This window comes from Lissotriton vulgaris, chromosome 10, assembly GCF_964263255.1.
Source record: "Lissotriton vulgaris chromosome 10, aLisVul1.2, whole genome shotgun sequence".
NCBI classification, from domain to species: Eukaryota; Metazoa; Chordata; class Amphibia; order Caudata; family Salamandridae; genus Lissotriton; species Lissotriton vulgaris.
Window position 1 is genome coordinate 87,721,544 of NC_141698.1, and position 27,422 is coordinate 87,748,965.

The 27,422-nt window shown below is 45.3% G+C and overlaps 1 protein-coding gene across 2 annotated transcripts in view; it reads left to right on the forward strand.

Moving 5' to 3' along the window:
• DNAAF5 (dynein axonemal assembly factor 5) overlaps nucleotides 1–27,422 on the forward strand; it is a 195,813-nt gene that overhangs the window by 151,561 nt on the left and 16,830 nt on the right. Inside the window, exon 13 of one of the 2 annotated variants that reach the window (XM_086940560.1) lies at nucleotides 20,891–21,094. In XM_086940560.1, the coding sequence (XP_086796686.1) occupies nucleotides 20,891–21,045 (155 nt within the window). In that variant the 3' untranslated portion in view covers nucleotides 21,046–21,094. Of the gene's footprint in view, nucleotides 1–20,890; nucleotides 22,101–27,422 lie in introns of those variants that run through there. The other variant, XM_086940559.1, reaches the window with a different exon arrangement.

Genomic DNA, 27,422 nt, shown 5'->3' on the forward strand with positions numbered 1-27,422 from the left:
TGTGGGTGCAAATTTCTTCTTGATGCTTATATGGAATGTGTGGGACTAACAGGTTAGCGGCAGCGAGCCTGTCCTGTGAGGGAACTTTTATGTTGGTTTAAAAAAACTCCCTGTATGTCTTAAAAATACAATTAACTGTTCAGAGCAAGTCGGGTCTTTTTGTACCTTCTAACCTTACAACATGACCTTTGGCACATTGAGCTGTCTGGGCGTAAGCATAGCAAGTAGGGCTTCTCATTGCATACAGATCCCATTCGCGAAGGGTGTGGAGCTCCCGTGCCTTAGAGTACCGTGCAGTGTCTCGGGCTATCATGATACCCACTGTCAGCAGTTGTTTAGCCTATCTATTCCCTTCATGAACTTCCTTTATGCCTAGCACTGCCAACTTGGGGTGTAAGGTTATTATTATCTTTTCCAAGACTTTAGCCTTTATCTGGTGCATTTGTGTCCAATAGTGGACGATAACAGGTGGCCTCATATTATGTGTATTAATTTGCTGATTAGCAAGAGTCTGCCAGACATCTGCTCAGAAGATACCATGTGCTTTGCGACTCGTGTGCCCACCAGGCATGATAGATCTGTTAAATGCCATTACTGGAAGGCCGCCAGCTTCCTCACTTGAGGGCGGCACGTCCCTTGCCAATAACAGTTCTTTTCAAAAATTCACATTCAAGCAATGTTATTAATCCCAGAGGTGCCAGCTGCAACCATTGCAGAGACTGATACAAAACTGTTCTCATTTATAGGCATGTGAAACACACCCATCTTACGATGTACTTTAGTGGAACCTTCTCAGTTGTCCGCAGTGAGATGTCGTAGACTGCCTGATACAGCAGGCAAGGCAAAGAGTAGCGAGCATTTGCAATGCAATAGGTCTCGCATTATGAAAGTGTGAGCTATCGGTATTGTGAATGATATTTTTTTTTTAAATATGTGTTCGCTTTGAAAATACATAAATTAATAGCATTGTTATTCACAAAGCCAATAGCTTACACTTTCCTAATGAGAGTCCTATTGGCTATGGCAATGCTTGTTGGTAGCAAACTAGGACAGTGCTGTTGTGGTGCTGAGTGATGCTGTTGTTGGGCTGAGTGATGATGTGGTTGGGCTGAGTGATGATGTGGTTGGGCTGAGTGATGTGGTGGTGTCCCAGACTGATGTGGTGGTGTCCCCGAGTGATGTGGTGGTGTCCCCGAGTGATGTGGTGGTGTCCCCGAGTGATGTGGTGGTGTCCCCGAGTGATGTGGTGTCCCCGAGTGATGTGGTGGTGTCCCCGAGTGATGTGATGGTGTCCCCGAGTGAAGTGGGGCAGCAGTGTGTGGCGTGCAGCAGTGTGTGGCGTGCAGCAGTGTGTGGCGTGCAGCAGTGTGTGGCGTGCAGCAGTGTGTGGCGTGCAGCAGTGTGTGGCGTGCAGCAGTGTGTGGCGTGCAGCAGTGTGTGGCGTGCAGCAGTGTGTGGCGTGCAGCAGTGTGTGGCGTGCAGCAGTGTGTGGCGTGCAGCAGTGTGTGGCGTGCAGCAGTGTGTGCTGTGCAGCAGTGTGAGCCGTGCAGCACTGTGAGCCGTGCAGCAGTGTGAAGCATGCAGCACTGTGAGTAATGCAGCACTGTGAGTAATGCAGCACTGTGAGCCGTGCAGCACTGTGAGTAATGCAGCACTGTGAGGCGTGCAGCAGTGTGTGGGGTGCAGCAGTGTGTGGGGTGCAGCAGTGTGTGGGGTGCAGCAGTGTGTGGGGTGCAGCAGTGTGTGGGGTGCAGCAGCGTGAGGCGTGCAGCAGCGTGAGGCGTGCAGCAGCGTGAGGCGTGCAGCAGCGTGAGGCGTGCAGCAGCGTGAGGCGTGCAGCAGCGTGAGGCGTGCAGAGGTAGAGAGAGAGGTAGAGAGAGAGGTAGAGGGGTAGCAAGAGAGGGGTAGCGAGAGAGGGGTAGCGAGAGAGGGGTAGCGAGAGAGAGAGGGGTAGAGAGAGGGGTAGAGAGAGAGAGGGGTAGAGAGAGAGAGGGGTAGAGAGAGAGATGGGTAGAGAGAGAGATGGGTAGAGAGAGAGATGGGTAGAGAGAGAGATGGGTAGAGAGAGAGATGGGTAGAGAGAGAGATGGGTAGAGAGAGATGGGTAGAGAGAGATGGGTAGAGAGAGATGGGTAGAGAGAGAGGGGTAGCGAGGGAGAGGGAGAGGTAGAGAGGGAGAGGGAGAGGTAGAGAGGGAGAGGGAGAGGGAGAGGTAGAGAGGGAGAGGTAGAGAGGGAGAGCGGGAGAGGTAGAGAGGGAGAGCGGGAGAGGTAGAGAGAGAGAGGTAGAGAGAGGTTGAAATGCAGATGTTCACCCTGGTAGAAGTTATACATCTTTGCAGTGTTTTTGACATTTCTTAAAAGTGATTTTTATTTTACATGATTGTGAACACATTCATGCCTGCCACCCTGACAACTTTGCTACGAGTGCACAAAGAGTCGATGTGGATAAGACAAAGAATGGCAGCTCAGCTTTTCACGTCTTTCCAATGACAACAAACTGAGCACTGGTGAATTTTGACAAAGCAAATCAAGTTACTTACTGGTTAGCGCTGAGAAAAAACACACTGCGGCATTTGGTGCTATCTTAAAAGAAAGTTATAATCAACGGCCAGTGTATCGAAGAACAACAAGCATTGGCGTTTATTAGTCAAACAAAGACGCGAACACATTGTGAGGGTGAGGGGGCAACGCAGTGGGCAGGATTGCAAACGCCACGGGAGAGGGGAGCAATTGGAGTGCGGCAGAAGCATCAAAGGGCTGGGAATGCGTGGGGGAAGGGGCGCAACACTGTGACATGGAGCAAGCTGGCGCTGCGCATGTTCAAGCTTGCAGCCAGGGAAAACAGGGGTAGCAATTGGAAAAGCCCCTGTACAAAATGTTGCGCAAGCTCGACCTAACAACAAAAAAAGGAAGCAAGCTTGTGTTATGAGATCGCAGAAGTACAAACAAAGTGTATTCCTTAGGATTCACGTGTGACAGAAAATAGTGGGATGAACACCCATGGGACAACTACAGACCAGACAGTCTCTCTCTGATAAGCAACTCTGAGGTAAAGGAGATCGCAGGGGAATGGGGGTTTCTCTGGCCACATAGCGGGTGGTGGTTGGTAGAAAACAGGGCAATGGTTCAATGAAAAAGACCTGGGGGAGAACTGAAGGGGGAAGTGGCAGCTTTTGAAATCTCCGGAGTAAAGACTACATAGCCAGGAAGAAAGGGCATTAGGGGAAATCGAGGGCAGGAAAGAGAAAGGAAAGTTACTGGTTGGTAGCTGTGCCTGTAAGAGGTGACCAGGGGACACACAGTCAAGAGACAGCAATCGACAGAAGAGAAAAATATTTCAAAGTTGTAATTCCTTGTAATTTAACGACACATATTTGTTCGCTTTAATCACGAAAAACACCCTTCACTAAATAAGAATGAATTTTGTTTTCGATTCAAGACAGAAAAGCCCTATTAAATGGCCTTTTACTTGTGTGACAAATTGCCATAAATTCATGGAAATGCAATGATAGTGTTTCATCGATTGTTAAAAGGAGGTGTGCCTTCTTCCACAAAGCCCCCGAGCTGCAGGCATGCGTTAAGAAATGGCTCCTTACTTAATGTGAGATGCTAAAGGAATCAGGTTTGTATTCAGAGATCTCACGTTATCCCACGCCAGGCGGGTATTTTTGTGTGTGTGACCCTGCTGTACAAAGAGAGAGGCTGGACTACAATTAACAGAGTGAAAGATTGCAGACACAAGGCCGCGGGAGCATGGTGCACCGTGAAGTCTCCGCATTTCCAAGGCGCCGTGCATTAAAAACACGCAGGAGCCTCGAGCCCAAACAAGCTCTCGGCCATGCGTGGCGGGGGAGCAGGGGAGCGGCGTTCCTTTGAAGTCTGAAGGGTTGGAGGGAACGAGCATATGGGGTGTGAGCGATAATGATAGGGCTGGCGGTATCCAAAAAAACAAGGTAAAAGACTTTAATTTAAACCAAGCATACTGATCAATACCTGGAGGTCAAGACCATGACAGTAGTGCAGAATCTAAAACATGGGGAATCCTCAAATCCAAATAGGTTACAGACGGAATTAGTGAAAATTCGTCATCAGTACACGCAGTGTCACTTCATGAAAATGAGCCAAGTCAGATGGAGAGGAACCTACATGAACAGAATAACATATATGTGGAAACAGACAATCTGCGCAGATGAAAACAAAACAAACACAGTGAGGAGCATGAAAAAATAAAGAAAGGAACATGAAAAAAATGCACCAAGTTCTATTCCAGACCTTCAGCAAAGGGATCTAATAAGGACTGGAGTTGCTTGGAGTAGAAACCGGACACCGAAGTAGGAGATAGATAGTTTAAGATATTCAAGTCTTATGTTAGACTGACTGTCTGACATGTTGCCTCGGGGTGAACCTCCAGCAAAAATCAGCAAGGAGGGGAACCGACATAACACTGAATAGAAGTGCCTGCATCAAGCATACTTAGGACAGGAAGCTTAGAATGCTGTATAGAGCACGGCTGAGTTAAATGCGGGAGACATCGCTAAACAAGCTCTCGGCATTGCGTGGCTGGGGAGCGGCGTTCCTTTGAAGTCGGGGAGGGAACGAGCATATGGGGTATGTGCGATAACGAAAGTAAGAGGGGAAAGTAAGAGGGGGAGCAGGAAGTGAGGCTGATCACGTGCTGGCGAAGCTTCGTGCTTGAATGCCTCACATGCACTGGGCATAATCCGCACTCCAAAACCTCTTGGTAGGATTTGCTGGTGGCCCTCTATATCTCTCGCCAGCAATGCGCAAGCGCATTGGCAGGCGAGACCTAAAAACAACTCTCATAAACGTGCATAGATTCTGCCTATAACCATAGACCTCCATTGTTTTCAGTTTCCAGTTCTTATGTCCTGTAACCACCGAGCAGATTTCTTTCCCATCAGTGTTTTTTTTTCTCCCTGTCCTTCACTTCTCCTTTTTCCTGCACCCCCTCACCTACTCACATTTCATGTTGCTTCCCTGGCCCATTCTTACTGCACTAATGTTATGTTATTGATTTCGCATTCTAGCACCTCTGTTGGATTTTCTGCCTCAGTCTCAACCTGGAAGCCTATCTCCTTTCACTTTCAGCAGTCTCATTTCTCCTCAGTCCAGTTTTAGCTTTTCCCATGGCCTTTTAATTTCATCCATTTCTATTCAAATGTTTCATTTCTTCTGACTTCCTTTCACTCTCTGATCCTCTCTGCGCACTCCCTGCTTGTTTTTTCGAATCTATTTTTTTTACTAGATACAGGGCCACTGAATTATGCCATTTTGCGGCCACAGTGTGTGCTGCATAATTATGGATTTGGCAGAACTAAACCTGATCAATAATCTGACTTGCCTGCATATTACTCAAAAGAAGCATTTACTCTGTTGATATGGATTTTAGTGCTGTTTAGCTACTATTTCACCTTGCATCCTATGGATCTAACACACCTGTCATCACCTAGTGGCATCCTATTTTTATAACATTAGCCTATATAATTTTCTGAATTTTGATTTCAGTATAAGTACACCAAGTGAAGTTCATAATTAATAATGGAGTCAAAATCAAACTGTTTTGCGACAACCAACTAAGTAAACCCTTCCTTGCCTTAGCTGTGCAACCTGTTCGATTATTATTAAAGGAAATAAAATGTTTCCAAATACTGGTAAAGTAATCGCATTTTAGAGTTTCACAGCGTTCACCGAGATTGGGATATAATCAATCAACATACTGTTTCTATCCGCTTTACTACGAGGTACAAACAAAGAGGCCAGGCATCATCGTATATCTTTATTCGGTCTAATTAGACCATAAAAGAATAAGAACAACCACATGTTAAAGCACATTAGACAGTATACAAAAATCCATTACATATCCATTTTAAAATTCATAAAACATTACATAAAAACAGTGGCCCTCTGTTTAATGGCACATTCAATAAATACAGCAGCAAAAATATAGATATTAATAGTGGGCAAAGACTGCAAGTAAATAAGAGTGGTTCTGCAATAACATATATTTGCCGCCCCAAGAATGGGCAGCAGATAGCATTTCCTCAGCAATGAGTAGAATTTACAGAATAACGTAAAATGTAAGGTGGTTTGGGGGGATTGATCGTCACAACGTAGTTGAGAAAAATAGGAACACTGTGAAGGGAAATTAGTCAAAAAGTGCACGGTGCATAACCTGTGTCTAACCAGTAAAAATGTATGATGCGTATTGCCCACCCATATTAAGTATGGTGCAAGACTGACACTCAAACAAATCCCCATGAAAGTCTGGACCGTTGGCTTGTCTACAGCCCTCTGCATTCTGCCCTCCAGAAAGCCTTCTAGAAACACATTCTACAAAGTCACAATGGAGTTAGTTAGCGCATTGCTGTGAGAGGTGAACAAATCCTCCCTCCCAAACCACGACAGATGTTCTGGATATAGTTCATCCTAGGGATACTCAGACAGTGGTCGAGTTTTAAGCAATCCGCAAGCACGGCCCTGTTAAAAGAAGTCTGGCATTTTGTCCAAATTTTGAGCCACTGAAGGAGGGGTTGCATTTTAATGAAGTCGCTATTGTAACCAATCCCTGCCTCCGTGTGGCAAATAAAGGAGCTTTGGGGTGTGGCTAAGAGCCAGGGTCAGATTGGGATCACAATTCGGCCCGGGCACTGACGAAAAAAGTGGCCCACATTCAAGAGGCGTGGCCCATATTTAAGGGGCGTGGCCAACATTCAAGGGGCGTGCCCTTTCATGAAACACCATTTGCACAGACAAGGAATGAAAGTGGGAGGATACTGTTCTTGCACAGGACACAGGGCCATGGTGACAATGGCCTACATGCTGAGCAACTAAAAAAAATAGCAAGGCCCCTTTTTGTCACAAAATTATTCCAGCCCTCCAGCACAGGAGCACCTGAAAAGCAGCAACGCCCCTGCTATTACTAACCTACTTAGCCCTCCCCAGACCTTCAGCACAGGAGCACCTGAAAAGCAGAAAAGCCCCTGCTATTACTAACCTACTTAGCCCTCCCCAGACCTTCAGCTCAGGAGCACATGAACAGAGGTAAGGCCCCTGCAATTAGTAAATTAATCAACCCTCCAGGCCTTGGGAAAATGTCCTGGCAGGGGAGCACAAAACACAGCTTTCTGGGTCATCCAAGGTAGCCAGGTAGCCAGGGGGGAGGCTGAGGTGAAGCTGGTGCATGGGAAGTGCCTTCCCAGTGTGTTCTGGCAGTTTGAGTATTTACCATTTACTGTAGTATTACCCTTGTACCTGTGTATGGTACCCTTTTGTAACTTGCACACGTCACTTTTCTCTTTTAACACACTGTTTGCTACCTCTCATTTTTGTTTGCTTTAGATACTTGCACAAGTGCCACCATTGCCTACGTAACGTGCTCCTCTTGTATTTTGGTTGCTCACTATTGTCACTTTTCATTCATGTAACTTAACGTTTGCTTTTGTAATTTGTCCACTTATAATTTTCTCTTCATGTATTATTGCTGTTCCTAGTGTGAAGCGCTCTGACACCTTCGGGTAAAATCCGCGCTATATAAAATCGCATAAATAAATAAATAAAACAAAAAAATTCCAAACATCACCGGGCCCCCACAGCAAGACCCATTCTTCCTCGCCCACTATGCCCTGAATGTGAAGGGCTGTGGGCGAGGTGTTAAGACTAACACCGTTTCTGGGCTGCATGGGCCCCAGGGGGGCCGAGGTGCAAATGGCTCAAAGGCCTGAGAAACACCTGGCCCCCAGGGAGGCCGATTATTGCAAACAATCACCCCTGCCCAGCCTCAGCTTGATTGCTTGGCAGGGCAGGGGTGAAGGAGAGGCCACAGCTGACAATGGCTGTCTGGCCGCACAGCGAGGCTGCTTTCATTTTCTGTGTCTCTGTCTCTGTGCACTCCGACTGTGAGCCGTTTTTTTTCTCCCCTTTCCTAGTCCACTCTCTGTGGACTGGGACAGGGGAGAAAAAAAACGGCCCACAGAGGGCACTGAGGCACCGGCCCTTCGGCCCATTCCCGAATGCCCGCCTTGCCAATCCGCCCCTGCTAAGAGCCTCTTAATAAAACCGTTTTCACATTTTTCGAGGCTCCCCCTTACCCTGAAGAGACCAGTTGAGACCAGACTGAACGAAAACCCATCCAATATTCATTCAAAAATGTTAACAAACCCATTAGTAAAATATTTCGAAGCATACAAACAAAGGATGTATACAACTAAAATTCCAGGGAGTGCAACCTACCAAAAATTGCAAAGGCAGGAATACTGAAATACATTTTTGAACCAGAATGAATGCACATGAATAAATAAATTGAATGCTTTGGTGCCAAGAGGCGCTTCGCGAATTTCAGAATTATATGTGCTTTGTTTACCGGACGTGATTAACCAAGTCAGTGGAAAGGAACCTGAATGGGAAACTGATTTGGAGCTGAATTGAGTTTAATGAGAAAACAAGCATTGGTGAAGCTAGTAGGCCTGGCTTTAATGTGCCATTCAATGTATACAAAGGCATTAAAAAATAATGCTTACATGCAAAAATACTATTTAGCACGTTAAAGCCTGCCCTCATTGCTTTGCCAGTGCTGGGAAATAAAGCAGTAGAATTGATTGCTTTCTTAATAGACTGCATACAAGAGCTAAAGAATTGAATACCATAAACAGACTCATGATTGAGTGTACTTTTCAGATGTAAAATTGTTCAGCGGGCATTCCAATTGAAGCATTTCCTAAAAGGCTGAATGACACTCTGCATATTTGAAAGAATTGGTAACAATTTATGTATCAGGCTACTGAACTGTGTCTATAAAGGTCCACAAATGGTGGTCTAACTCGGTGACGGTCAAAGCAGCAAAGGAATGCCAAAGCATACTATTTGTTTAAAATATTTTACCTTTTACAAGAGGGAGATTATGGCCTCTCTGACCTTCATATACGACATGCCGCTAGGTGACCTAGCAGGGAAAATGGGAATGAGGAGGTTTGATGCTGGTATAGTGAAGGACAGAATGTTTGTACAGAAATTAAGCATTCACATTCGGTGATATGTTTAGCTTTTTTTTAAAGCTATGAGGTACCCATTTAAAACATTTGTGTTACATTCAAGGCAGTAAAAAATGGGAAATATATTGCCACTAGAGCTGATCGAGATAAGTGTTTCATATGGAAATAAAGGTTGGAAGTCGAACAGTGGTATATGGAGGAGGGCAAATTAAGCTCACTGAGTTACCTCAGATCGCTGAAAGGGCAACTCAACTTGTTTCTTATGGAGAGGTCAGAGGGGGTTTTGTTGTGGCTAAAATACCTAGTATGCATGACATTAATGGTCTACTCACAGCCTCCTTTCGATTCCTTTTTTTCTGAATCTTATATGAAGACTATATGTTCACTCCCTGCAATTTGGGTGCTTTTTAGCGTTTCTTCACTTAATTGACCCCGCCTTTAACCAAGGTATATAATTCCTTCTTAGCAGCAGAAATGGTCTCCCCACAGAAGCCATGGAAGCCTGCAGACACCTGTTCCTCTTATACACCCACATGTTTTCTTAATTAAGATTTTAAAATATTCAATAACATTCTAGTCAATCACATGAAAGATTACAGTCCCTTTTAGATTGACGCTAATCAATCAGGATTTATTAAATACAGGCAGACATTTGACAGTATTCAGTGAATATTACACCTAATGGAGAAATTGTATAAATAGGATATCCTGTTGGCATCCTTGCACTCACGCCCACCGAAAAAGCATTCTTACAGTATATACTTATTAAGGCATATGTTGGCCCAGTTATGTATAAATAGCATCTGAAAGAAACAGGTTAGTGTTAGATTCCTTACCTTAGAATATCCCCAGGCATCACTGGATCTGGAAAGTTTTGCGTAGCAGTACCCCATTGCGTCGGTAGGTGTCGACTGTGGCTCTGCGTCTGTGGTTGGCACCGGGATGACGTCGCCAGAGTACTTAGACGCCGCCCTCGCGCTCTGACGTCAGTTCTTCTTTTTTCCGCGCCAGCAAGCGCAGATCCGGAAAAAGCAGTACTCCTCAGTCACTTTTTGACTAACTTTTTCGATCTTTTTGATCCTGTTTCGAGTCGTAAGACTATTGGTGCCGGTAGGGATGCCCAGGTTCAAGCCCTGTGCCGATTGCAGCCGACTGATGTTGGTTACCGACCCCAATTGCTGGTGCCTGTATTGCCTTGGGGCCGACCATGACGACAAGTTGTGCCCCGACTGGCTTGATGCCGAAGGCTTGGCGGGAGCGGTCCTGTAAGCGCCTCGAGCTCCGTCAGTCGGCCCCGAACCGTTCACGGTCCAGGTCGAGGAGGAGGTCGAAGGACCGGTGGCGGGGCCACAGTCATTGAAGCTCGAAGAGTCAACACCATTCGTCGGGCTCCAAGTCCTCAGGTACAAGAAGTCGAAGAGACGATATCGCTCTTCCGACTCCCCCCTGACGCTCGTGCGATGTGGCCGGGGGTTCGGGCGACACCGTCCACGCAGCTCCGCTGGAGCTGCAGGCGCCGCTGCCAGCTCCATACCCGCCGGTCCCTGGGCTGAATGCGACGCCGGAAATCGATGCCTTCCCTCATGGCCATGAGGCCGCTCTCTCCTCCGTCGGGTCCCGCTGTGGCGCCTTCGGGCCCCGCGGCCCCGACTGGGAGCCCAAGCGGGCCGGGTGCTTCGCCCCGGCCCGCCGCAGGGCCGGATCCGGGTCGCCTCTGGTTGACCTTACGACCCCCTCCGCCAGCACGAACCCCCAGGGTGTCGCCCCCGACGCCGTCCCAGGACGACGTCCCCGGTCCCTCCCCGGTCCGGATCCGGTGTCGCTCGACGCCGCATTCGACGCCGAGAGAAGAGCAATTCTTCTATGATCCGGCCCCATCCTTTGAACCTGACTATCAGTAGATGGGAGGGGAGGGGGACTGGGAGGGGTCTGAGGACCCTCTGGCACGAGAGTGCCAGTCGTTTCAGGACTGGGCAGTGGATCTAGGGTAGGCCAGTGGGTTGGCCCAACACTGGCTTTGCCTCCCCTCCTACTGTGGCTACGGAGGAGGGGGCTGCTTATAGAGTGGTGCTGACGAGGGCGGCCAAGGCCTTGGGTCTTGAGCTCCCCGTCACTGCCGTGAGGAGTAACCTCCTCACCGAGGTCCTTAGACCGCAGGCAAGCTCTTCGGAGCCTCCACTGCCATTTAGTGAGGCCCTTACTGACGTTCTGTTGGGCACGTGGTCCAGGCACGCTACAGGTCCCCCTGTAGATCGGAACCTGGCCAGGCGCCACCGCCCGGCCCCAGGCGACCCTAGCTTCCTGTCCACCCACCCCGAGAGCCTGGTTATCCAGGCCTCTAACTCCCAGACCGCATTCCCGACTGCACCACCTGATCGGGAATCCAAAAGGTATGAGCAGTTCGGTAAGGATCAGTTCTCCTCACTTAGTTTGGGGTTGCGGTCAGTCAACACCGCTTGCCTTTTGGGCAGTTATACCCACTCTCTGTGGGACACGATCGCGGACGTGCTGCCAACTTTCATGGAGGAGGCCCGGGTCAAACTCGCTCAACCTCTTGCGGAAGGGTGGGATGCAGCACGGTGTTCTATCCGATGTGGGCTGGATACCACAGACTCGTTGGGCAGGGCGATTTCCACGATGGTGGCGTTTTGCCGCCACGCCTGGCTGAGGTCCGCCAACTTTTCGGCTGATGTCCAGAATTCCCTCATGGACATGCCGTTTGATGGCTGTCGCCTCTTTGGCGACAAGGCAGACAGTGCGCTTGAGCGTTTTAAGGACTCCAGGGCTACGGCCAAGTCCTTGAGCCTGTCGGGCCAGCGCCAGCAGACTTCTGCCTTTTGCTCCTTTCGTGGCCAAGGAAGGGGCGCCCCCTGACGTCCTGCCAGCCACGGGCCGCAGACTAACATCCAGAGTGGCGGCGGACGTGGTAACTGCCGTGGCGAAGCCAGGGGACAGCGGCGAGGCCAGTCCACATCCAGCCCGCAGCATCCGCCTCAAAGCTTTCCTAGTCCAAGCTTTCAGGCCCATTCGACTCCAGTGGGGGGCAGGGTTCGCCATCACCTCTTCCACTGGCGCTCCATCAAATCGGACAGGTGGGTGCTGCAAATCGTCCGAAGGGGCTACTCCCTCCCCTTCGAGGCAACCCCTCCAGCCATGCCACCGCAGTACCACCACGTGTCGGAGGATCACTTGCAACTTCTGCAAGAGGAAGTTACGGCCCTCTTGGCCAAGAGGGCCATCGAGCGCGTTCCTGGGCCAAAAGTAGGGTGTGGTTGTTACTCCCACTACTTTCTGGTTCCCAAGAAGGGCTACACCCTATCTTGGACCTGCGGAACGTCAACCGCTTCCTCCGGAAGGAGAAGTTCAAGATGCTGACTTTAGCTCAGGTCTTAGCTGCCCTAGACTCGGAAGACTGGATGGTAGCTTTGGACTTGCAGGACACATATTTTCACATCCCCGTCCTGCCGGCCCACCAGCGTTACCTGCGGTCCACGGTAGGCCACGAGCACGTTTACCGTGCTCCACTTCGGCCTTACCAGCGCCCCTCGGGTGTTCACGATGGTGATGGCGGTGGTCGCAGCCCATCTGCGCAGATTAGGGGTGTCCGTCTTCCCCTATCTCGATGACTGGTTGTTGAAGGCGGGCTCGCCCCACACAGTTGTCAGCCCCCTCCAGACTACGGCCGACCTCTTGCACCTGCTGGGGTTCTCCATCAATGTGCCGAAGTCACACCTGTGTCCCTCTCAGAAGCTCCTCTTCATCAGAGCTCTTCTGGACTCGGCGCAGTTTCGGGTTTATCCTCCCGAACAGCGGGTTCAGGATATTCAGGCTCGGATTCCGATCTTTCAGCTTTTATCCCGAGTCTCGGTCAGGTTGACGCTGCGGCTTCTGGGGCTGATGGCCTCCTGCATCCCTCTGGTGCATCAGGCCAGGTGGCGGATGCGGGCTCTGCAGTGGGACCTGAAGTTTCAGTGGGCCCAGCTTCAGGGCAACCTGTCCGACCACGTCCTGATCTCGGAGGGCACTGCGAGACAGTTGCAGTGGTGGCTCACGGACCGCGATGGGGTCAACGGCAGATCCCTCTCCCTACCCCAACCGGAGCACGTAGTAGTGACGGATGCGTCCCTCCTAGGCTGCGGGGGCCACATGGGAGAGGCAGAGATCAGAGGCCTCTGGTCTCCGGCGGAGTCCCGGCTCCATATCAACCTTCTGGAGCTGCGGGCGATCCGACTTGCACTGAATGCATTCCTTTCCTCTGTCCGGGGAAGTGTAGTGCAGGTGTTCACAGAAAACACCACCGCCATGTGGTACTGCAACAAACAGGACGGGGTGGGGTCGTTGACCCTTTGTCAGGAGGCTCTGTGCCTCTGGCAAAGGCTGGAGCACCAGGGCGTCACCCTGGTGGTTCAACACCTGGCAGGTTCCCTGAACCCCAGGGCGGACAAACTCAGCCACCAGGGCATGAGGGATCACAAATGGCATCTGCACTCGGACGTGGCGCAAGGTCTCTTTCAGCGATGGGGAGAGCCTTGGTTAGATCTATTTGCCACCGAAGAGAACGCGCAATGTCATCAGTTCTGCGCGTTGGAATTTCCAAGGCGGCACTCGCTCTGAGACGCTTTTCGTCGCGAGTGGAGCTGCTGTCTATTGTACGCCTTTCCGCCTATACCACTTCTCCCCAGAGTGCTGAGGAAGATCAGGCGCGACCGGGCCCAAGTCATCCTTGTGGCTCCGGACTGGGCACGAAGATACTGGTATCCCGAGCTACTCAGCATGTCAGTCGATCCCCCGATTTGTCTGCCTCTTCAGGAGGACCTTCTGTCGCAGCAGCAGGGGACGGTCTTCCACCCGAACCGGTCCAGTCTCCACCTCCATGCGTGGAGATTGAGCGGCGACAGTTGAGGCCATTTGACTTGCCTCCTGAGGTCTGTGATGTGATTCTGGCAGTCAGGCGTCCCTCCACGAAATCGGTATACGCCTGCAGGTGGAACAAATTTGTGGCATGGTGCACAGCAAAGGCTGTGGATTCCCTTTCTGCCCCCCTTTCAGAGGTTCTTCTCTTTCTTCTTTCTCTTGCCCAGCAGGGCTCTGCTCTGGGCACTGTCAAGGGCTACCTCTCTGCCATTTCAGCCTTTTTACGGCTACATGATCAGCCTTCTCTTTTCAAGTCCCCTGTTGTAAATAGATTATTGAAGGGAATCACTTACATGCTTCCTCCTGTTCCTTTCGTGATGCCTCAGTGGGACTTGAACCTTGTTCTTACTTATTTGATGTGCGCCCCTTTCGAGCCACTTCACAATTTCCCTCTTCGTCTTCTCATACTTAAGACTGTCTTCCTGGTTGCCATCACCTCTGCCAAGAGAGTGAGTGAGCTCCAGGCTCTTTCTTCCAAACCTCCTTTCCTTTCTGCCATCCGGACAAAGTTGTCTTGAGAACGCGTCCCTCTTTCCTGCCCAAGGTAGTCACATCCTTCCACATCGGGCAGTCCATCACCTTGCCCACCTTCTTTCTGCCTCTGCATCCCTCGAAAGAGGAAGAGAGGCTCCACTGTCTGGACCCAAAAAGTGCGCTCTCATTCTATCTGGACCGCACACGCCAGTTCATGGTGGACGACCAGCTCTTTGTTGGTTACGTGGGCGCTAAGAAGGGACGGGTGGTGCACAAACGAACCATCTCTCGGTGAGTTGTGTTGTGCATCAAGGTATGCTACTCTTTGGCTAAAAAGGAGCCTCTGGTTGGGCTGAGGGCCCATTCCAATCGGGTCACAGCGGCTACTACTGCCCTAGGTCGGGGAGTCCCCTTGCAGGACATCTGTCGGGCAGCCACATGGGCCTCGCTGCACACGTTCGCTAGACAGTACTGCCTGGACAGCCAAGTCCAGAGAGATGGCTTTTTCGGCCATTCTGTTCTCCAGGACTTTCTGGTGTGATCATTGGTTCGCAGACCCACCACCGGGGTTGGTATTGCTGGGTTATCTATTCTAAGGTAAGGAATCTAACACTAACCTGTTTCTTTCAGATGCACAAGTTACTTACTTTCGGTAACGATATATCTGTAAGAAACAGTAGTTAGTGTTGGATTCCTTACCCCCCCCACCTATCCTCCCCGTTCTGCGAACTGATATCTAGGGTTAAGGTTCTTCCCTTTGAGGGCCCTAGTTTCATGGCACCAGTGTCGGTTTTTATCATGGCTCTGCGTTCCTGGCGCGGAAAAGCTGTGTATAAGAACTAATGTCAGCACGCGAGGGCGGCGTCTAAGTACTTTGACGTCATCCCGGCGCCGCCGCCGACGGACGCGGAGCCGCAGACGACACCTACCGACGTGCAGGAGTACTGCTACGCAAAACTTTCCGGATCCAGTCTGACGCCTGGGGATATTCTAAGGTAAGGAATCTAACACTAACTACTGTTTCTTACAGATATATCGTTTCCCAAGGTAAGTAACTTGTGCATATGGGCTGCTTATGAGACACCTAAAGCAAAAGTGTTGACGAATGGTGTGAACTCTTTTATTTACTCTGATCGGCAGAAGGACTAGCAGGGTGTCCCCTAAACCCTTCCTGCCCCCTGATTTACTTTAAATTGACGGCAGAGCCTTTAGCTATTCAAATTAGAAAGAGTCAGGACAGTTTGTTAGGGAGCACACCATACATTTACTTGAAAGTGTTATCCTATTAACTTTAATCCACCCTGAACCGTCCATTTGGTGAATTCTAGAGCTATGGCAAGCACAACAGTGCCTCGGGTTTAAAAATTATTGCCACTGAATAAGAACTGATGGACATAGTGATGGGGCTTTTATTATAGGGAAAGGATTGAAATTATCTTTCCCTTCAGCTGAGCGAAAGATGGAATTAAGTACTAAGAGACTTATTTTTAGGACTCCCGGTTTTATGGTATTGAAAAAAAAAATTACATTTCCGTCTGTATTAATCCATATTTCTTTTTGATAATTTTATCTATATTTATCCATATTGATTTTGGGTTTTGTGAAAAAAATTGAACTAAAATTAGTTTATTTCCACATTTATTGAATCAATAAATATGAACTCCTGTTTGAATGCATACCAGGTTTCAATGCTATGAACACCCGCAGAACATAAATCAATTCACTTAATTGAAAATATGCAAATTTCAATATCAACCTTGTGCATATTTACTGCTGTTTAAGCCTCTTTACTAAAATTAATTTCTTTTTTTTACCTCCTTACTGATCAATCCACACAGCTATGACCTGGCAGTCATGGGAGAGAGTATTTAAAGTCACTCCAAAAGCAAGACAATATCTGTTTTTTTCAACATTTAAAAATAAATACAGACAAGAAAATAAATGTTTGTCTGCATGTATCTGTAAAAAATCAATAAAAACGGGAAACAGGGAGCCTTATTTATATTACACCCAACATGCAAGGGTTGTTTTGCAAAGCAAATTACCCAACTCTTTACAAAGCGCTCAAAGGAGACCTTCAGAGGTGGCACCCATTGGTATTTCATGATTGGGGAGAGTCACAGTACCATAAAGTAATGCTTTACCCCAATGGTTTTATTTATCTGAAGATCTACACAGAATTACCCCCCAAACAGGAAATTGATCTACTGCAAAATGTCTATCATAAAAGTATTGGGAGAGGAGAAGGAGGATACCTAGGCAGGTTATGCCAGCCAAAAAGGAAGGGTGGGGGGGGGGGGGGGAGGCCTAATTCTACTGAACCTAGAACACTAATTGACAGTGGCCTAGTTGTAAGTGACTTGTTTAAATGGCCCCTCCAACAGACTAAAAAACGTTGACCACACATGGAGCACCCTTGCTGGGTAGGTCAGTATGGGACCGTATATAGTTACCTCCAAGGCACAGGCCAGCAATATCATCTGTTGCAGAAATACTGTGCCCACGCATGGATACCTGAAATAAAATATTGCAGAATCCTGTGTTTTTGATTTCCTCCTTTTACAAACCTATATATTACAACACTGACTTAACACATGCCATAGGGGGAGAAGACGTCTGTAAATGAAGTGTAGAGGAATGTTACATGACAAGTGATCTGCACCATTCAAGAACGATTAAGACTTCCATTACCTGTACAAGAGCGTTTTCTGTCAATGAGACTGAGAGGGTATGATATCCAGACCCATCACTGGGCTCTGTCCCTGAACAAATAGTGGAGAAGAAACAATTAATGGATGGAATGCTGGACAATGCAAACATTCACCCAGTCACAAGGATCTGGGTTTAATCCAGACATATGCAAATCAGGTTTGACCCTGTTCCTTGTGGTAACAGTCCAGCCTGAACTGCCAAGCCATGTCCTCTCTGGACCGTAAGCAAGCATCCTGGGACCAGTTTCAGGGCATCACCCTTCATCAGCCAGGTTAGCTTGAATCCAGGGGTGTTGTGAGCAAGGGGCCCACGTCTGGGCATACCCTTCCCACTTAGGGCGACATATGCAAAAGAAACAATTGCTGGATGGAATGCTCGACAATGGAAACACTCACCCCCAGTCACAAGGATCTGGGTTTAATCCATCATTCTTTTGCTCACCACACCACCCCAGTTTGGACCCAGCCATATGCAAATCAGGTTGTGGGAACAGTCCAGCCAGACCTGCCAAGCCAGGTCCTCCCTGTGGGGCATCTATGAGAGACGCGAACCCTTTTGGAAACATTTCTGGCATATATCACCATGGAAGTACTGGTTTCAGATATTTACCAGGTTCTCAGATGAAATGCCTAAATGGCCTAAATGTCCAGGTGTGAGAAAAATTGAGCAAGACAAGAATGCAAGATCAATTGCAGACACTTTGGAAGGATCTACAGGGATTGACTTGCAGTGTAAAAATAGGCATTATAGAAACTCATGTTCAGCAGGTCTAGGACGCTAAATAAACTCAAACCTGTATCTTGGGTGCAATGGGCATGATAGACTCTTTGCGGCATAGAGCGTAATGAACTTCATGGATTGCGGGAGTGCCCAGAGACCAAGACCTACTAGAAAGACATTGTGAGACACATAAAAATAACTCTAGACTACTAAGGAACGCCCGATCCCACTGTTAGATTCTAGATCTAAGACCCCAAAGGCTGGTGATATGGTTGAAAACCTACTGTATTCTCATGATATAGATGTTACTTTAGGTCAGTGAAACAATAGCATCCTTTTGAAGAGTGATGACCTCTCCATATCAAGTGACTGCACGAAACGACTTTGGTTGCTGCTCGCAATGAAGATACTTTAATACGGCCTACATGATGAACGGTGGACACCTGAGACCATCTGAAAGCCAGTGAGGCTCCTTTGTTATCCTGCTGTGATACTTTAAGACTTGTGAAGCTGTTGTGACTTACTGTTAATCGCACCTCAGTGGGTGGACAATCAAAGTAATTTCTTATTTGTCTTGAGGTGACGAATTTATAATGTACATACTAAGTGGGTACATGTGCAGGCTATTGTATTTTTAGCTCCTGCAGTGAGAAAAGGAGGGAGAGAAGAAGTGGGTATAACGGAGAGAGCATAACAGCATTTAAATTGTGTGCTGTTTATCATTCAGTTTCATTTGAAAGAGTTGCCTCTGGAAATTGTGCTACATAAGTTAAAATCATAAAACATCTCGGGGGGGGGAGAACAAATGGAAGTATAATATAGGATTATTTCAAGTAATTAACATTATAAAATGGCATTCACATTCTACTATAGAAATAGAAGAAAAATTGAATGGTAACAAAATGTTCAAAAGCAAGAATGGGCTCAAATAAGATCATAACTTTTGTGTGTCACACACAGTAGGTAAGCAGAAGTGATTCTTTATTAGCAGGTCTCAGACTACCATCAACACATGTAGTTTAGGCCATGAGTGACTGATGGAAGTGGCATGAATAAACTAAGAAAGCTAAGACCTTGCAACTGTACATCAGTGATTAATTGTCAGGATATGGACTTTAGTATGGTATAAAATTCTCTTGAAGGTTGAAGATTTATTTTTCGGCATCTGAATATTCAATTATTTCTGTCATGTAAAATTCTGCTTCCGAATAAGCGTTCTAATGTATCAAGTGAATATTTAGAGTCTGACATAGTTTTGTTTAAATATAGATTTGCTTGAAATACTTAGGCATTTGCATGGAGACATTTTCCTGACGGAGTAAATACTACTGCGAAAGGCATAGAAATTTCAAGTATATACCACATGGTGTGAAATGAACTATGGAAGATTACCTTGAATTATTAAATAGGGTTCGGGAGTAATGTTAATTAGCCCGTTTTCCTTGCAAAGCTGCTACTATTGGAAGAGCGCGGTGAAGATTATATTTGCCAGTAGCTAAAAAAAAAAAACAGCTTTCAAGGTGGTGACTGGAGCGACGGCCCCTCTTGGCTTTTTGCTGAGTCAGTGGACAGATCTAGAGAAGTTCTACCAAGAAAATTGAGAAAGGTTAGCAATGTAAAGGAACTGAGACCGATTTGGGATATCAGACGTTAGTTCAACCTTACTCACGGCTTTAGCACGTACCTAAAAACGTAAGGAGCCATAATCACATTATCTTGAAAATGTGCGTAATGTAATTAGGGATAAAAAAAGGCCAGTGTACCTTCTAATTGGCTTAGTGGCGTGTTCCTACCCACTGTGCATTATATCTTCGGCTCTCTAATCTGTATTCAATCAGACAGCAGGTGATCTAGCTGCAATAACATGTTCTCAAGTATTCCCTTGCTTCTAGGAGCTGGGTTTGTGCGGTTTCAGATGCCTGAAATGATCAAATAAGTCCTGCAAATGGAGTGCTTTCTGTGGAGGCTGCCGCGGGTCATTGAATTGCATTGTTTCAGAACTGAGATAATGATAAAAGGAGTCCTGTAAACTCAGTGTTTACTGTAGAGGCTGCTGCTGGTCACGGAATTTTAACTGTTTCAGACCTGGAATAATAAAAGACGTCCTGTGAACACAGTGTTTTTCGTGCAGGTTGCCGCTGGTCCCTGTTTAAGACCTGAAATAATAATAAAGGTAGTCATGTAAATGCAGTGCTTTCTGTGTAGGTGATAACATGAAAACGGGGACCCCCCTCTCAAGATACTTAGGGCTAGGGAAAAGAGGGGAAGTAAAAGAACATAATACTAATATATTCCCTCATAGCCTATATACTTTGAAAAAATTATGAACCATGTTTCAATTTGTAAAGACCTTCAAAGCATAACAATTACACTTAAAGTGATTCTATTTTTAAATTCTTTATTTATTTTATACCATATTTCATTTTTTCCCTTTTTTTTTAAATATAAAAGTTAATCAACTCTTTTTATCATTTCATGGGTACAACATATAGAGAATCTTTCTGAAGTTTTTTTAAATGATCGCTCTTCTGTACAGTACACAATACTTTTTAAATAACAACAAAGAAACATATTTTTGGTTATTCAAAACAACCACAAAAGCAAAAAAGAACAAATACCTTGGTTACACAGCATCAATATAACTAACATACAGCACTCACACCAATTCATACAATGCTGTGCTTTATGTGGAGGTGGCCTCTGGTCACTGAATTGCACTGTTTCAGACCTGAAATAATAAAAGGAGTCGTGCAAATGTAGTGCTTTCTGTGGAGGTGGCCTTCGGTCACTGAATCACACTGTTTCAGATGCCTAAATCAACAATAAAAGTAATCCTGCAATGGCAGTGCTTTCTGTGGAGGCTTCCGGTGGTCACTGAATTGGAGCCTCTGAATTCTCACTGGGAACAAAAACACTTTAGATACCCCGAGATCTTGCAGTGCTGTCTGATCTGGAATTCGAAGAGTGGAGGGACAGAAAGTGTGACCTTTAACTGCCACACTTTTTATACTATGATTTCTAACGCATGCAAGTTGAACCGTGAATCTGTTTGCCTTTCAGAAACGTTGAAAGAGGGAAGTGCCGTCCATCCAGCCCTGCTAGTGCAAGAAATTGAAGCCGTGAAGCACAAGCATCGAACCCCAGCCTACTGTGACCAGCTTCTACAGCACATCCAGTCCCGGGGATCCCTCCCGTCAGACCCCAGTGTTCTCTGAATGCAAGGCTCATGTCTTCTGAGGAACTCATTCACAACGTTTGTTTTCTGTGAGTGATTCTGTCGTACTCCTGACTTGAGGGTGGCTTACTCTAGAATATCTAAGAGTAAGACCGACTTTACTCGCGGAAAAAAAAGTTGTGAACTAGGCCCTGTGTTTATATTATTATAGAGTTCATTTTATTTATTTCTCAAATTGTGCTTTAAATGTTTTTACTTCAAGCGCCCTTTAAAAAAAAGGCACCAAAAGTAAAAAATATGTAAGAAATATCCATAATTGACACTGAAATCAACAAATGTATTTGTATGCAGTGCTCCGTGGGCATTTACAACTAATTCAAATAACTTACTGAGTGAAGTTTTTCAAGTAGATGCACACATGGAAAACAATTCTATTTGCCAAAATTGACATGAAGAAGAACCATGCTGGAATGTTTACTGATAAATGCGCGCCAACTTATTCACCTTTACTGCCTAAGTACTATGCAATGAACAGCCAATCTTGAGGAACTCTGATGCTGTGCAACATCCAACATGAGGCCTTCTTCACAAAAACCTGCTTCCCGTCCGTTTTTTTTTTTGGAACAGTGTCATTACAATAAAATCGTGCATGCATTTGTTTGTTGTTTTGCATATTATCCAGTCCTCTCTGCACTGTACCGAGACCAGTAAAATCCTGTTATTTTGAGGAAACCAAAACCTAGAGATCCTAGATGCAAATTTAAATGTTGCTTCCTTTTTCAAACTTGGATGCATTGTTGACTTTTTAAATTTCCCCGTACTATAAAAATAGGGAGCCTTCTGGTTGTTGCTCAGAAGTTTTAAAGTTGAAGTATCCTTTATTGTTTTCGACTTTTGATACTATTGATTTGATTTATCTTTCATCTATTGTAAAGTGCTCTGATACCCACAAGGGTCATGTGCGCGCTATATAAAACTTTCTAAATAAAAATAAAACTGGGACAACACAAAAGGTTTGATGTACTTGCATGAATAAGCTTATCTCCCGGTGTGTGTTCTCCCTCGACTGCGAAAATAATAATCACTCGCCTCCCCTGAATTCCTCCTCATTCAACTATTCCCCTGTTTAAAAAAAAATCAATTTTAAATGCAGATTAAAAGAAACTACAGCACTTCTCATTTTTATTTAGGAGATATGTCCAAATAACATGTATAATTTGGAATCCATCAACATTCCAGCATTCACCGTAAAATTAGTGCTGATCTCTTAATACAAAAAAGCAGAAGGAAATGCAGCTAAATAGGCAACAGTCATAGAATGCTCAAAAATGCTGAAAATGATGACCGAAATCAGCTGTTTTTTCTCATTTTTCTTTCAAGGACAGTTGATTGATGTTTTCTCTGTTTGTGAAGTGCCCCATAAGTTGGAGAAAAAAAAGGCAGCCAGTGATCTTTGTTGAACTGTTCTGCCACTCGTACTGTGGATGAGTGATTTATGCAAGTAAATTTCAAAGGTACCATGAAAGATAGAGAAGATATCCGGCTGAGAGGAAGGCAAGAGAATGCCTTTCTGAGGCAGAAGGAGTTCCATGAAACGCTGGAGAGGCAGGCTATAGCGACCAGAGACTGTGTTCCTTCAGCAGAGGACCAACTCTTACTTCCTACAAGCTCCCACAGAAGGAGATAAAGGAAGAAAAAAATGGAGAAAAAATATTGTCACTCCTATTGATCTCAAAGGTATAGAAGTACATCAAATGTATCACCTGCTCACAATAAAAGACTTGACGTCAAAGAAAAGACATTTGCTGTTGAAACACATATCGATGTTTCATCCTTTGACTTCCAAACATCAAATACAGCTTGACATTTGATTTCAACTTCCAAGTTCCTGAATCTCCTGAAGAAACAATATAGTCTGGTATAAATATTGTACTCAATTGCATTCACTAATTATTTTTGGATCTAATATTATTCACTTCATGTTAACAAATTTGTTCCTCCTCAACCAAAGAGATATTCACCACCGAGGAGCTTATCTCCTGTTCCATCGGCACACAACCCAAATGAAGGAGCCAGCCTCTTTTGCAACCACCTCCTGTGGTTTCACAAATTCCTAGAATCACACTTTCAAAGACCCTAGGGTGCCTGCAGACCACCAGCTAATATAAGGCACAGTAAAAACCGAGATATTCCCCAACTCCTACATGCTTGCTTTGCCATCTGTTCTCCAGGGAGAGTTTCTCCTGTTTAAATCATAACTTTCCAGGATGTTTTGGCTTTCAGAGCAAGAAAGCTTATATTCTTCTGAAAATTCCACAAATATCATTGTAAAAACCATACAGCAGAGGGTAATGTGCAAGACCTCGTCTACCACTTGTGTCATAGACGGCAAAAGAGAAGTTCCTTGCTGGGTCCTTCCGTGGCGCAAGGACGAATAGGTCCAAGGAGGAACCAGACTGCAATACTCGGTCTCTTTCTCTGCCAGGCGACCCATGAAGCTTTTTACAAGATAAAACAGATCAAGCTTGAGGGAATCCCCCTCCAACCGTCATAGCGCCTTAGTGTGCGCTACACATAGCCAAAAGACAACACAACCACTTAAATTTAATTTTATTATTTAATCTGCACGTTTTTCACATATCTAAACGGTCCTGAGGAAAGCCAGCTTAAAATCTACAAGGCACTGGCTGAAACATGTAGACCACACTAGACGTTGGAGGTCATAACTAGCACTCCAATCTACGTCTTCCTGCCTTTCATCTGCTAACAGAGGCCCAGTTCATTAAAATTAAGTAACCCTCGGGTGCTGGGACCTACTGTATAGCTTTTAAACTTCACCTTTCTCACCATATTCACTGCACACTCAGCAACATACCAGCTCCGCAGTCACCTGGTGTTGAAGCACACCCGGGGCACATTCGGTGCCACTGTGGTGGGCCCGATGATGAAGCATGCCACCGACTAGGTCGGTGGGTGAGGGCTTTATAAGGAAAACAGTGTTTTTCCTTATTTGTTGACGTACATACCTGAGTCCTCTACTTCCCTTAAACTAGCTAGTCCTTATTGATATATATATACATAATCCAAGGGATACGGTCTAGCTTATCTAGTCCTCTCTCTCTCTCTCGTTGATTTAAGCATGACCAATATCCTCTCTTCTAAAACTAATTGTATCCTGAATCTTCATTATTCCCAATGCAATGGTAAATGTATGACTGTTACAGCAATGCTTACAGGATCCGCAGACTTAGTTGTAAGTCAAGTGGGAGGACAGATTAGTCTTGTCTTCAGTCTGCCACAGAGGAGCCATTTCCAAATCTAATGGTAACAGTTCAGTTTACCCACTTACGTCGTATAGATGGTTATCACAGGTGTATCTTTGGCTGGATGAGTAGTTCCATCTGAGTAGGTTTCTGTACAAGGAATCTCTTTCATGAAGGGAGGGCTTAATATTGTATCAACCTTGAGCGCAGAGCAGTGCATGTCACATAATAGGCTTTCCTACCATCTCTGATGACAAAGAAAGTACTGGTGTGAACATACAATATTACAGCTATGTGCGCTTATAACAAACAAGAGTGTACCATATACCAAACACTCTAGAAGCCTAATCAACTTTTAAGTTGTTCATCTCTAGAAAGTAGTCTATAAATATGGCACATCTGCCAGGGATCATAAGTGTTCTAGCAGATCCTCTGAAAATAAAGTTCTTCTAAAACCACAAATGGATCCTGACAATGACATTCTAGAAGACATCTGCAAATTAATTCAGGAAATGCACAAACTTCATATAGCCATAGGAAATGCCCTTTTGATCAGTTGGTTTTGAAAATATCTTTCTTGCTTTGCCAATACCACTGATGCTTTAGACCCTGATCAAACTGAAACACTTGAAGGAAAGAATGATCCTGATTGTTCTCGAAGGCCAGAGACAGGGGTCATACAATATCCTGCTGCGCCCATAATCAGCTATCAAAATTGATGTGCAGACTGGATTGTTTGTCCTGGATAGAAGGACAAATATGCCATTCACACACAACTTACCATTGTTCTACTTGGCAGCATGGTTCCTGAATAAACACAATACGGGCATATGAATCTCCAGAAAAATTATATTGGTGCCTATCTAGCTAGAGGCTAAAAGACCCTCCACAAGTTTTGTCTATGCTTTTAAATAGAAGAGGTTCTGCATGTTGTACAGCAGAATATCATCAACCTGATTGCCTGACAGGAGGAAGCAGTGTTGCCACACTTGCAAGACTAAATAAGGTCTGAAGTACTCCCCCATCATGGTAAGCCTAGCATATATCACAGTCTACAGGAAAAAACAGTTTCAGACTTCTTTGTTCACAATTCCAGTGTCTTAGGATTTCTTAGAGTGCACAGAGCATTTCCCCCTCCACCCCCATTAAGAGACTGTTGCCTCCTTGGGAGCATAATGAGGTTTTGACAAATTTAAGGTCTCCCACCATTTGAGCCTATTCACAAACTAACTTTGCCACATCTATCTTGGAAGGCAGTCTTTTTAGTGGCAATAGCTTCAGCTTGTAAAGTCTACACTCTGTAGCATGAAACCATACATGGTTTTCCATTGTAACAAACATCTTGAAATACAGATCAATCTATAACTATCTTCTATCTTGAGACAAATTATTTTCTTGGACCCATTCAATCTGGCTGTGTTTCACTGTATGGTACTGAGTTGGCATTATTGATTATTGCAGATGAATCTCAAAATGACTATAGATTAAGACTCACCTCTGTCCTTATACATTTTGAGTTGTCAGTGGGTTGACACAGTGAATCATGTAATCTTACTGTATAGAGTGGCAAGCTGAGGCATACAAGGCAAAGCAAGGCATTAGACTGGATAAAGTCTTCTTGAGGACGGATGTCAAGTGGTTCCCATACCAACAAAAAATCTGTTTTTCATAAGCTAAATTGCTTAGTAGCTCATGGCTTATAGAGCCTGAAATATTTCTGCAGTTATGTTGCTCCACTGTCAAAGCTCATTAAGTCATTTGGATTGTCTGTGATGGCCTATGCTTATGATACTCTTATTGTATGCTTGACCTGTCATCGGAATATATATATATATATATATATATATATATATATATATATATATATATATATATATATATATATATATAGATAGATAGATAGATAGATAGATAGATAGATAGATTCCAGCACAAGAAAGAACGCCGAGCCCCAATTTCCAGTGAAGCAATTTTATTCCTTAAACAGCATTGGCAAACATCACCTGACACGTTTCGGAACCAGCCGGTTCCTTGGTCACTTGGTCAATTGGGGCTCGACGTTCTTTCTTACGAAAACGTGAGGATATTGTGCTGGAATATAAAGGCTCGCAACCTAGCCGGAAGCCCGCCGTCACAAGAAGGCAGAGGTAACCTTGCGAAAGAGATTTGGCTAAATATATAGATAGATATATATAGATAGATATATATATATTCCCAACACAAAGTCCCTCGATCCTCGGGACTGATTTAAAAAAAGAGCACTCAGAGTCGCTCCAGCGTGGTTTGCCATATTTTATTCCAGCATTTGCAGTCTAGCAAGGTTACAAACTCGTTTCGGCCTTCGTCAGTGTAAAAAAAATATATATATATATAATCTAATCTAACTTTAGCCTCTGTCTTTTGGAGGCTGCATCCTTGAATAAAAATTACTTTAAACTAGATGTGCAAAAAACTGAACTTTTGATCAAAGGTGCGTCTCCAGAGCGCCTGACATTATACTTGCGGCCTACTGAACAGGGATCACCACCTCCTTCTAAGAATTCTGTTTTAAAAAAAAACAGCTTTCCTGTTCTTCAAAGCATTCTTCTTTCTAGCCTTGACTGTGCAAATCCTCTTTACTTTGGTGTTCCTAAATAGCTGCTAAAAATCCATATCCTCCAGAATTCAGCAGCCAGGCTTCTTTTTTTAGGATTCCTCATCACCAGAACAATTGTGATGGCTTAGATCAACTATATTGGTTCCCCATTGAAACGGAATGTTTGATTAAGGCTCTTTGTTTTCTCTTAGGGCCCTCTATATAAATGACTCTGTCTATTTGCAGACCAAATGTATTATTTGCCTTTCCATACCTTTTGTACTTCCTCAATATTCCTTAGTCAAAGTCCTAAAAACAGAAATATTGCTTAGATGGTCATTTCTTCTCAATGTTAGCATTTTGGTTTTAGATTTCTGTTCAAAGGGTCTGCCGCCTCAAATCCAATTACTATCTTTTTTGTGAAAAACTTAAAATGATCATTTTTACCTCACATTTGTTTGTTGCATAATCTTCAATTGGTTCTTCCCTAGTGCCAGGATACCTCATGTGAGTAACAACACACTGTAATATCCCTGTCATTCTCACTGTGTAATCTTTCTACCATTTTATAACATTTGA